The sequence below is a fragment of the Scatophagus argus genome, chromosome 8 (assembly GCF_020382885.2).
Source record: "Scatophagus argus isolate fScaArg1 chromosome 8, fScaArg1.pri, whole genome shotgun sequence".
In the NCBI taxonomy this organism is placed as follows: domain Eukaryota; kingdom Metazoa; phylum Chordata; class Actinopteri; family Scatophagidae; genus Scatophagus; species Scatophagus argus.
Window position 1 is genome coordinate 22,218,565 of NC_058500.1, and position 13,062 is coordinate 22,231,626.

The 13,062-nt window shown below is 37.4% G+C and overlaps 1 protein-coding gene across 1 annotated transcript; it reads right to left on the reverse strand.

Moving 5' to 3' along the window:
* Window positions 1-391: 391 nt before the first annotated feature.
* Window positions 392-12,722, reverse strand: LOC124063500 (scavenger receptor cysteine-rich type 1 protein M160). Its single transcript, XM_046397222.1, has 18 exons — window positions 12,591-12,722; window positions 11,242-11,553; window positions 11,047-11,145; window positions 10,010-10,216; window positions 9,734-9,928; window positions 9,318-9,472; window positions 8,409-8,556; window positions 7,923-8,228; window positions 6,402-6,707; window positions 5,881-6,177; window positions 5,246-5,548; window positions 4,582-4,878; window positions 3,738-4,004; window positions 2,343-2,515; window positions 1,859-2,135; window positions 1,426-1,518; window positions 949-1,122; window positions 392-845 (listed from the first exon to the last, which is right to left on the reverse strand). The coding sequence occupies exons 1-18, from the start codon at window positions 12,643-12,645 to the stop codon at window positions 658-660; spliced, it is 3,852 nt and encodes a 1,283-aa protein (XP_046253178.1). The 5' UTR covers window positions 12,646-12,722; the 3' UTR covers window positions 392-657.
* Window positions 12,723-13,062: the final 340 nt, after the last annotated feature.

A 13,062-nucleotide genomic window follows, 5' to 3' on the forward strand; every position in this document is an offset into this window, starting at 1 on the left:
AGTTTTATTTTTGCTGTCTCTGTGCTTTATGGAGATAGGTTGGTACTGTAGGCACATCCACATGTTTATTTGGTAAATATTAAATGCAGGTAAATTAGCAATATCCAAAAGTAATATCACATTAAATATTGAACCTAAACTACTAAATATACATTGTTTTAAACAAATCTCAATCAAAAAATATTGTAAAAATTTGTGACCATATCCCATAAATCCCAATAACTAAAATGCAGGTAGTATCTACCCCCCCCCCCCCCCCCCCCCCCCCCCCCCCCCCCCCCCCCACCCCCCCCCCCCCCCCAACACTTTCTGCATCCAAGAATAACACACATTTAAGTGAAATAACAGATAAAGCAAAGAAAAAAGAAAGGAAAGGACCCTCAAACAAGTCCTTCTGCCTTGAGATAAATTGTTGAGTGATTTGAAATTATTATTTTTTTTATTTATTTATTTTTTTTTTTATAGACTCAATTGTTGCATTAATTTTCAATTTACTTTAACTAACTACACAACTGTCTGCTGCATGCAAAGATTCAGTAATGCAATGTAAAGGTCATTTGGATATTTGTTTTCACATTTTTACCAGAGGTAAAGCGAGCTGCATTTTGGCGTGATCCATTTTGCCAGATTTTATTTCAGCAGGTTTTCAGTTCTGGCTCACCCATCTTGGCCTGGCACCAGATAGTCCTCACCCCCCTTCACCAATCCCGGGGGTGTCACTGCAATGCTGTCAGGTGCGGTTTGGGAGCTGTCGTAGACTTCTGCTTTAGTCTGAGTGATTTTAGGGCAGGCTTCAATGTCGTCATAATTTTCCTGCGGGTCGTCCACTTCATAGGTCTCCACATCTGTAAAGAAGAAAAACATCTGCATATTAATTGCTGACAATGTGGGGATTTTTATTGGTATTTAAGTGTGAAAAGGATTTGATTAAATTGGTTCAAAACTTTCCTGAGCTTGAATTGAGGACACTCTGATTGACGTATTTGTCATCTCTGGCACCAGCAGTGGCAGTCGGAGAGGTTAAGGGCCGAGCCTCAACTGCTTCATCAATATCATCGTAAGGAAAAGAGGAAGTGCTCCGGGCTTCGCCCTCCGCGATGACATCAGCCTCTGATGGGAACCCTACATAAACAACAACACCAACGCTTTCACAAACACTTTTACATTGTCCTGCCTTTTGAATTACAATGCCCTGCAATTTCATGACGACAACATGAAACCATGTTCATTTTTACTTTGAAATCAAGTTTGAATATTAAGTTAAGACTTCACCAAGCTAAGATTTATGAAGTTAATACATACAGGTACAGGTATAAATATGAGTTAAATAAATAATAAAATAATAAAGGATATCATGTTATATATGCATATAAGTGTAAATAAATGTAAAATGAATGGATAAATGAATAAGTTTTTTAGACTCACTGCCATGATTGAAGTCTTCCCTTGCATTTGCTACGCTTGCGACATCCTCGTAGTCACCACTTTCAAACTCAACTTCTTTTCTTGACAATATTGCTACATTAAAAGGGGATCACACATTTACTGGTATATGACATCACTGTCTCATGAGCCAGAAAAACTGTATGATTTTTGTTTTAATGCGCTTTGGTGAGCAAGACAAATGAGTCAAAATTTCTAAAAGCTGAAATGTAAATGCAGATAAGAAGCCCAAGACTGGCCTCTTGTGGCAAAAAGGTTCCAGCACAGCTTTTCATTACACAGGAATGATCAGGAATGATCTTTGGATAGATAAATCGATTGATTTTTTGGATACTTTTGATCTTTTAATTCCAAATGAAACATTTAATCAGCTAAAACCACAATGATAAATATATCAGAATACATAGGTACTCACATGACACATTCCTGGGGTTCTTGGCTTTCTTGACAATGCAGACTCGTACAAATAAAACAGTCAGGATCACCAGAAGCAGAGAAAATCCTACGCCAATGATGACAGGCAGTCTTTCTTTAAACGTGGGTGGCCTAGCTGTTGGGGGGGTGGGGGTTTGTACATACCCTTCACAGTAGATCTCAGAAGGTTTGACTTGTTTATAGTTTGGAATATGGCTGACACAGTACTTGATGTCCTTGTGATCTTTGGTGCAATTCAGTGCTGTTTCCAAGTTGACCTTGACATTTAAACATAAAGTTGTCTTTAGAGAAATACCTGTTCTTGCAGCAATACAAAACAATAGACATTTGCCAGAAAAAAAAAAGAGGGCTGAATGTATTATAAAAAAATGTAAACAAGCCCAATTAAACTATACAGAAATCGCACGACTCATGAGACTAATGAGTTGCAGCTTGACACAATCAAGTGTAATACAAAGTTTTACCTTTTTTATGTTTTTATCATTCAGTAATAGACGACCACGACAACCAGGCGCCTGACACAGCTCGTCAGTAATCTGAGGGGTAAAATCTGGGATATGAACGTTTTCCCACTTATTTCTATAGTTGACTTCAATCACACCTCCACAATTTTCTGTGGTTCTGAACTTGACATTACCTGTAAAAGAAATAAAAATAATTCAACTTTGATAAATAGGGGTTGTAGCAGTAGTTTAATATTTTCTGAAACAGGTTTAGAGCTGGTTGAGAATATCCAGACCTGTCTGCTAAATAAGAAGTTGGAATTAGGAGTCAGTGAGTTTAACTGAAGACTGGAAGCAGAGGGAAACAGTGATTCTGACTCTGTCCAGAAGTATTACAGCCAAAGGGTACAAATAATGAATGCCGCTACAATTTTATGGGCCTACTTCAGTTTTCACATGAAACAAAAAAACAACATCTGACATGTCAGTTTGTGAGCTTTACAGGTGCTGGTAGGCTATTTCAGTGTTAGAATACAACTAAATACATTCCCACAAGTACTGCACTTAAGAGCAAGTTTAAGGTACTTTGTGTGAGTCTTTTCTTTTCAGGCTACGTTCATCTTCTACTTTAGAACATCTCAGAGGACAAAACATTGCATTTTTTTTTACCTCACTACATACATCTGGCAGCTTTACTTTCTATTTACTTAAAATTTTTACACACACAAAAATATTATGTTTTGCTTTGAATTAAACTAATCAATACAGTACAGCTGAAAAATATTTTTTCATTCAAAAACATGTCAGGGTTTTATGAGATTTCTGGGGTTTTTTTTCTGGACTATTAGTTAGACAAAACAAATACTATGAAGGTGTCACTTTGGGCTCTGGCTAATTGTGACCACATTTTTCACTTTTACATTAAAGCATGACCAAAAATTATCTAATGTTATCACATTTAATAATATGACAGTCACAGGGGACCTTTTTCTACACTGAGTACTTTTACTTAAGGGAAATCTGAATACTTCCTCCACCACTGGGCACATTCTTTACTGTTTTACTTTAACTTTGGACTCAGCCAGCTAGGCTAATGTTTCCTCATGTTCCCTGCCTTTATGCCAAGCTAGGCTAAGCTGACATGACAGCTGTATCAGGGTTTTAATCAAACTCTGGACAAGATACAGCCAAGTGTAAGGGAGCCTATTTCTGTAAGAGGCTACAAGTTATTTGAAAGGATTCACCATTTCACTGTTAGCTGCAATAAAGTTTTAGATGCAGCCAAGGTGTGGGTACCCTAGAAACTTTATTTGGCTCATTTGTGACACATTCTCTCCATTTACAATAATAACATTTAAGTTTTCATTTGGGATACAGGATGATTAGATGATTATACAAAACTTGATGCATACTTACCAGTGCAGTAAACAGAAACCAACTCTTCGCACTTCACTTCCAATCTGTTGCACTGGCCAAGTTTGTGATGGTAACCCTCACAACTGACACTGTAGTACTCATTATCTGGATTAGCTGGTTTACCTTCAAACCCAATTGCATTGCCACATTTCTGTTCCTGGCAAACCGAGTGTGAATAGTCTAAGTTCCAGCCATTTATGCAAATGCCAACGTTATTTATCTTCACTTCACCGCTACAGTTTTCTGAAAGGTTGATATTGGGCTCACCTGGGAAGCAGAACAATGAAACAAGATCAGATGGTTAAAGGAGAAGTAAGCAGAGAACATATGTTCATGACAGCAGAGTTACTTTAACACTTTAAAGATTCACACCCACAAACACTCACTGACGGCACTCATTAACAAGAGTTTATATTAATGGATATTAATGGATGTTTTACACAAGCAAATGTAGTACTTTAAGAAATAAGAAAAATAGAACTTATTCTAATGTAAAATGATTTTAGTAATGAATAACGTCAGGCCCGGATTTGCCATCTGCAGCTACCTGTAGTAATTTGAAAGGAATAGTGTGATATTTTGGGAATTACTTTTACTCGCTGTCTTGCCAAGAGTAAGAAGAAAACACTGATATTGCTTCCATGTCAGTACCATAAGTATATCAACTGAATACCCAGGTGAATAGTTGGATTGTCTTCTAACTCTTGGACAACGCAAATACACACAATTCCCAAAATGTCAAACTCTTACTTTAAACGTAAGAAAGCGTGAATAGTCATTTTTAAATGCCACTGCAAAGTTTCTTTCATCATTTGACAATAATTCTGTGGAAAAAAAATGTTACCTTGACACTCAATATGGAGCTGCTTCTTCTCTGAATGCAACGGTGAATTTTCACAGTCCCAGATGTTTTCTCTTGCTACATCTGTACAGTTAAAGTTTTTTGACCAGAAAGGATCATTGGTTTTGTTTCCGTAATTGTTGTTCTGTTTGACGCTGCCACAGTTCAGATCCTTGCAAAGCTGATTGCCCTCAGTGTCTGTCCAGCCTTCACTTGACACAGCATGCCATTTTCCCTCAGAGCGAACAAACACGTCTCCGCTACAGGCCTTGCCGAATCTCAGCTCCATCTTTCTCCACTCTATGGGTAAGAGCAGAGATGAGTGAGATAAGATTTGGGAAATACAAAACTCACAAAACTTGAGATAATTAGTAAGAACTCAAAGAACTCAAAGGCAACAGATGTTGCCCCCACAAAATACTGAGCACTTTACAGCCACACTATTTCATTAAAGGAAGTTCCCTGACATAAATTCAGCTGAAAATTACTGGTCTACTGCTCTGACCTTACATATTCTAACTTTTCAAACATGCTTTTTCATTGTGATCTTGTGTCTTGCAATAACTATTTTGTGATATATATATATATATATATATATATATATATATATGTATATATATGCATATATATTGCAGTGATGAATTTGAGACAAAATCATTGCACATACCGGAGCACTGGAGACCACCAAGATGGCCTGTGCACTTGTCAGAAGTGATGTTACATGCTGCTAATGGCTTGGTGCCATTTGTAGAACATTGTATTTTTGAAATGCCACGAGTCCCTGGTGATGTTGACCCAAAGTCTAACTTTTTTATAGCCTGACCACATTTCAGCTCCTCACAGATGGTGTTTCGTGTTTCGATGTCTGTAAGAGCATCTGAACACACTGGCAGCCACTGGTTTTCATACATCATCTCCACATTTCCAGAACACTTGTATCTGGAACTGTTCATTTTTATCTTGACGCTTCCTGCAGCGAAACAATGGAGGGTACAGAGTTAGAGCCTCCTGTTACTTATGCTGTTTGTTTTTTGATAAAACAATCAAGGAAAAAAGCAATCTGGATCAAGATATACATTTTAAAAAAGACAGTGACGAATAAGTTATGTTGATTTAGATGTATGATGTAGCATCATGTTTTGATTTGTGCTTACTTTATATAATTCATGAAAAATAAATATAAACTGATTTGGCTCAGTTTATATCAAATAGGCCACAGCTTGAAGATTTTGAAGTAAGGCAAGGGCCATATTAATAAAAACAGACTGAATATATGAATATGTATCACATTATATGTATTACCTGAGCAAACAACGTAGCCTGGCTTTTTGTTACAGGTGGTATCTCCGTCATCATTTCTGACCAAGTTGCATTGGTTCAGGTTGGTCGTGTGCTTTGTTGTGTGCATACTCCTGATGATCACCTCAGTTTCTACAGGTGTGCTGCTTGCAAGTATTCCATGCCCGCAGCCCAGGTTTTCACACAGCATATCAGACTTTTCATCTGACCAGGCGTCTTTACACACACCTCCACACTTTCCTCCCACACAAACATTGACATTCCCCCAACACCCGTTGGTCAGGTTCACTGTGACGCTTCCTGTTGGTGCAACCAAAAAAAAAAAAAAAAACCCAAACGGAATGATGAGGAAGTTGCTTGCAGACTCACATCAGCAGAAAATTTCACAAGCATTTTAGTTTACGACAAATACATGACAGCTTCTGCAAAAAATGGACCAATACATCATTTTTAATAACTGTCATGAGGATTAAAAGATACATACTCAATTAAATTCTGTGTTTTAAGTCATTCCCACACATTACCTGTACATGTCACACTGGCAATAGTGTCATTGTGGTCAGGTGGCTGTGTCATATTTTCACATTCAAACAGAGATGTGGTTTTGGATGAGCATTTGTAAGATTCTCTCCAAGTAGTTTCCTTATCATCTTGCTGGATGGAGGTATAGTTAGAAGCTTCCCCACAGTGCATCTGCTGACACACTGTGTTTGCAGACTCTTGATTCCATGTCTCGTTCGATCCGGATAGCCAATAGGTTTTTTGCATGTGCTCTATCCCTACCGTGCCAGAACAGGAATTATTTCCATTCAGAAATACCACCTTGTGATCTAACAGGGCCACAAAAAGCAAAGAAAACAGGAAGAGAGATAGACGTTAAGTTTTATAATCCAAGGTGTCCCTTTCTTCTTGTACAATGCATGCTGCTCATATGCCCCCTCACAAATTTTAACAGAGTCAACAAGTATAGAAAATTTGTTTGTTGAAAAATCATAAAAATACTGAGATGTATGTTAAACAATAACTGTGAACACTTAATTTGCGGAGACTAAAAGAAGACAAAAGAACAAATATTGTTTTCCATTTTTAAAAATCCACATAATGTAAATTTTACTGGAAACTCAAAGCCTTTAATGGTCCTCTCAAGTGATTGGTTAAGAACGTTTTGAGCTGTGATATCTTGGGATGTGATGTATTCAGATTAAATTTGCTGTCCCTCCAATAAAGCTGCTGAGATTTTCTAAACCAAAAACTTTTCAGCCGACTTTTTTCATGGAAATGTTAAAGGCATACTTTGATGTGTTCAGAGGATTTAACTGAACTGAAGGATGCAAATGTACATTAAAAAAGGAAAGATGATGACTCAATCACATGTCAGTTAACAGTAAAGGTAGACTTGCAAAGAAAGTTATTATATTAGAATAATGCTGGCTGCTCAGCACAGCAGACAGATAAAGTTAATGACTAGATGGTGAATCTAGTATTTAACAGCTAAAAAGCCAGATGTTTCCTTCAGGAGTGGGTGAAGAAGTAAAGGGAGAGTGAATTTTAGACTTGATGTTTATCATGTAGTCTGAAACTTCAAAAGGCAGCTCAGTCACCAGAAGAAAAAGCTTGGCATTGTGTATATCTGTAAACCCCAGATATATTAAGTTTTAAGTCTCACTTGTATCACAATAACTTTTCCATAAGTATCATAATACATTCAGATTCATTCATTACATTCAGCATGTGAGCTGATATTTTGCAAACATCTTTGTGGCAACAAACCTGAAAAATTCTCAAAGCTCTGTGTTTGCTGGATGTGTAATTAAACAACTCTGTGCTAAAACTTACTGCTCCCAGGTGTCAAAGGTAATTAATTAATAAATGCACCAAGACACACTGTTTTATTTGCAGACAGCATCTACCTTGCAATCACAGTGAAATATGAAGGCCACATTCAAGTTCACAACAGTACCTCACACCTCTCTATTCTAACTGACAGTATCAGGCACAGCGAGAGACAGTTTAACAGCGAAATAAACAAATGAAAAAGCACTCACCCAGGCAGGTTAATGGCACTGCATTGTTCTGTTCGCCTCTATTGTTTTCTGTAATACACTCAGATATGTGTGTGGCTTTTGACGCGCAGTTCACAGTCTTAGCCAGGAAATCAGCTGAGCCCTGGTTGAATTTGTTAGGTCTGGTGGGTTTACTTTTATCTCCACATTTCAGTTGCTTGCAGACAGTATTTGAATTGTCAGAGGTCCATCCTTCATTAACTGCCCTCTGCCATTTGCCTTCATACTGGATCTCCACTCTTCCAGCACATGTTCCAGGACCATCCTTGAGTCTTACATTCACACTATCTGTACCGTGACAGCAAGAGAATTGTCAAACATGTGACACATATTACACACACTTATCCTAAATATTATTTATAACTGACTTGATATTCGCATTGAACCGATACGTTCCATGCTGTAGTATTAAAAATCTTATTACAAAAAGGAAGAGGCTTTCACTGTATGGTCGTCGGCACATCTCACCTGCACAGACTACGTAGGCACTGAAAGAACATTCGAAAGGTTTGTCATGCTTTGCCCTACAGTGCCACAGTGAGGACTCTTTGCCTGAGCACTTCACATTGTCCATTATCGCAGCTTTGTTGTTTGACCTTGCATCTTTACTAATCACCTAGAAGAGAGCATTTGTGATAATTTGACATTTTTGTTTCGCAAGTTATGAGGAAACTCGTTTTTGGGAAGATCGTTACTCCTCTCACACAGTATCTGTCTGCTAAATTTGATGCTTGAACCAGGAGATGGTTAGCTTAGTTTCACATTAAAACTGGAAATGGGGTGCCAAATCAGATTTGTATAGAGGTAAAAAACAACAACAACAAAAAAAAAACAGCTGCAAATCTGCCGATTTCTGGTTTCCAGTCTTCTGGCTGTAGATTCACAGATGAGCGAGGGGTATCGATCGTATCTTCTAACTCTCGGCAAGATAGTGAAGAAGAGTATTTCCAAAAATACAAACTATTCCTCAATACATTTAAAAAAAGAAAATCTTTCAAGAAAAGGAAAAAACGCTCTTCTTCTGAGATACAAATTTGAATTAACAAACATCAAAAACAGAATATGACAATAAACACACTGTTGCTTACTTCAGTGTCCTTTGTGGTCCAGTATGATCAGTAGCGTATGATGTCTGGCTAATGCTAGCAAAGCAAACACATAGATGTTTCTATATAGCTGACATTACCGTGTCAGTTCACTGACTTTACGACACTTTTTTACTTGTGCTGTTTATATGCTACATTTTAGCATTTACCATTATCCTGTAAATGTCACTTCTCCTCACAGCAAAAGCTGGGCAAAGATTCCATAAGTCTTGCATTAAACAAAACAAAACAATTTTATTAATGCTACTGAAACCTGACCATGCAAACTCACTTTCCCACAGTTTAGCTCTCTGCAGACCACCTCAGCATCCACACTGGTCCATGTGGAGGCACAAACAGGATGAGTCAAGTCATTCAGTGCAATGTGAACTTCACCATAGCACCTGCTGGTTTTGCCGTTGTCCATCAGAACTACTTTAACATTGTCTGCGGGAAATAAAAATGCAGAAAAGTGTTCATGATTTGGATTTTCAAGTGGCTCCAGTTAGTCGCTGATTAAAATATTAATTCAGTTCAATTCAGTTTATTTATATAGTGCCAAAACACAACAAAAGTTATCTTATGACACTTTCCAATAGATATTAATATTAATGATATATAATATTAATGACGTGAAAGACTGTCATTTTAGATACTTTCAAGACAAAACAAGCTCATAATGAAAAAGTTGTTTTGAAGCCACATTACCTGTGCAATTCAGCTCCGTGCTGTTGTTATCCAGACTGTGATTGGCACTGGCACCACAGTACATTTGCTCACAGAGTGCATCAGGGCTGATTTCGTCTGAGCTGGTAACAGTATGCCACTTGCCGTTTTTCTCAATTTCCAGCTGGCCATGACAGACGTTTGGTGTGTTTCCTTTGAGCTGCACTCTCTTATGACCTGTTTAACATTTTTTTCTTAATTCACTGAAACGTTACAGCACTTGAGTTAACTCAGTACACGTGTGTGAGTGTGTCTTACCTGTGCAGATGACTGAAGCAAGCTTGGAGCACGATGCTGTAGTAGTCACGCACTGCCACAGATTATCTACGTTTTGAAAGCCCGAACAATCGATCATCATATTTTTCAAGTTTTCATCTCTTCCTGAAACTATCCATTCGTGCTCAGGAATCTCTTTGACTGTTCCGCATCCAAGGCTTTGACACAAACGACCGGCTTCTTGTTGCCCTTTATGAGAGAGGAATCATACGTACAGCGTTTCATAATAATTACCTAAACATATCTAAGCTTAACAATAGTGATATCAGCAATGTGAAAAAGAGGAAGGAGTGGTAGAAGAAGAAGAAAAAATCATTAAAAACAAATCCATTCAAACAGTGAAGCTGCTTTGAATTTTTCAGTATGGAAGTTAGTGCAATGTTGTTGTCAGCTGAAAATCTACCAAAAAAAAAGTTTATATAAAAAAATTTATACAAAATAATAATAAAAAAAAATGCAGATATATACGCCTTTTTATCAAAATACTCAGTTCTGTGAGTTCAATGATTGCTTGTTGTTATTTTTGTGATTTATCATGTCATGTTTTATGTTTGCTACGCTGCCTGTATATTGCAATTCCAATTGCAGAAAGTCACATTTAACCTCGCACTGCACTTTTTAAAGTAGTTTTCATGAATATTTCCACCTTAAACTACTTTATATTTTACTCCATCAAATGATGCCTCCTCTAAACTTCTCACATAAATCTCCCAAAAAGTCCCAAAAATAAAGTCTAAAAATGAGAAATTATTTTTGGAAAATAACTTGTTCATTTATTTATTTAATCATTTATTTAATTATGATCAGATTTGTCTCGTGACACTTTAAAGGGGCCTGACCCCCACTGGGAAGCACTCGACGTTTTAATGTTGTACAAAGTGGACTACAGCTGTACCTCCACCTCAACCAGCTAAATACTGCTTTATCTCGAGACATGATCATTTCTTCTTCTTCTTTCTCGTGATTTTTCAAGACTGAATCCTGTTGCAGTGTACTGTACGCTTGATACCAACTCTTACCCCAATTGTCAGCACAAAAGTAACCCGATTTTCTCCCATTGATGGAGTACTGAACATTTCCAGCACATTTAAATCCATCCAGGCTAATTTTGATTTGATCTAGAAAAGAAAAAACAACAATCACAGAGTCTTTGCCTTCTCAACAATGCATTTCACTTATGTCAACAAATGTAAAAACTAAAAGTCCAGTCTTACTTTTACATTTGATCTTTTTCAAAGAATCCTTTCTGTAAATACTGATGTTCCAACCAGGAAATGCGCAATCCCACAGATGTTTTTCATTTCCAGTGCATGTCATTTCATTGAGCCAGACTGTGCCACTTTTCTCGAGGTGGATGTCCTCTGTGGACTGAGGCTCCCCACAGTGAGCGTTTCTGCACACCACTTTTTCAGTTTTCTCATCCCATTTAGTATCTCCAACGTAGCCCCACTTGTTATCATGGTAGATTTCAATGTGGCCTTCACATGGATTGTTTCCATTCTTTAGAATGAGCCTGTTTACATCTCCTAGTTGTAATGGTAAACAGAAGTAAAAGTTTGTAAATACAGTAAGGGTGTAGTTTCCATTTTATACTCTTCATTAATTTACTTGTGAATTCTGAGGTTGCTGTCACTGTTTGGAAACCTGCTATACCTGCTCCAGAACTATTTCTAAACCTTACCCACACACGCTTTGACAAAAACATTTAATTGTGAGTCAAAATGTTTAAAGTTTGTGATGTCTTCTGTACTTGAGGCTTTTTTTTCTTTTTCTTTTGGCTTTTACAAAACCTAAAATCTAACCATCAAGAAAATCCTTTGTTCTTTTGAAGACATTTTCATGTCTTCTTACCTAACAATAAAGTCAGTCCAAAATGTTACACACAGTTTTTCATACAAATTAAAGAAATGATGTAACATAGGGAAGAGAAAAATCACATATTTGGTAATATATAGTTTCTGAATATTTTCAGCTTCAGTTTCCTGAATGCCTATGGGAAAGAAAGAAAGAAAGAAAGAAAGAAAGAAAGAAACTTCCTTGACAGAAAAGGGTACCCAAATGGCAAGCAACAGCACATATACATATATATGTATATAAGCAGGTGAGAGTCAGAGGACTGGTCACCAGGCGATTGCAGACAGACAACACACATGCTCATATAATCACACCTAGGAACAATATAGTGGGGTCGTTTTTTGGGGGGGGGGGGATTTGGGTTTTAGATTTTGGATTTGTTGAACTCTCTTATAAGCAAGTGGTAAACTTCCTTACTCTTTCACCCTTTTTCCTTCTATCCATCATGACTAAATTTCGAGACTGGAACCTGAAAGTGATGCCGCTCTTCGTCCAATCCCAATCGTTTCAATGGAGCGTTTACTATTAACAACAGCAAAATAATTCTTTGCATTCAGAGGTTTCCTGCAGCACCTTCAAAAAAATACTTAAATATAGTTTATGTAAAGGTGGAAAAAAAAGACACCAACTGTCTACATATTATCAGGTAAACAACTGTACAGTTTCAGTTAGTTACAAATATGGAGAATAAAGAATAGCTGTGACTTGCCTTGTGAGAACACCTGCTCAATGTGAGCTGTGTAGAGGAGAAGGAGGAACCACATCGTGTCACCACAGCTCACGGCCAGAGAGTGAGGCACGCAAATGATCAGCTCAGCTTTTTATATTGCCAAGGATGTGTCCGCCAATGATGAATTGTTACATGCAAGTCATGCACAGTAAGACTCACAAATATTGTCTAACAATGAAGAAAAAATGAACACAACAAAAATGACAGACATATTTCTGAGTGGATTCATGAATAAATAAATGGGTAAAGGATGACTATAAGATAAACCTTAAGTAGTCCCACAGTGGAAAAATCCCCAAGAAGGACATCTTATGTAATACATGGATGGATGTGTTTAAAGCATAAACTGGCAATCACTACAGTGATGAATGGGACTTAGCGGAGACGTGAACTGGATTTGTAATTATACTGGAGGACTGAATTAACAACCAATAAATAAATCCAGTACATT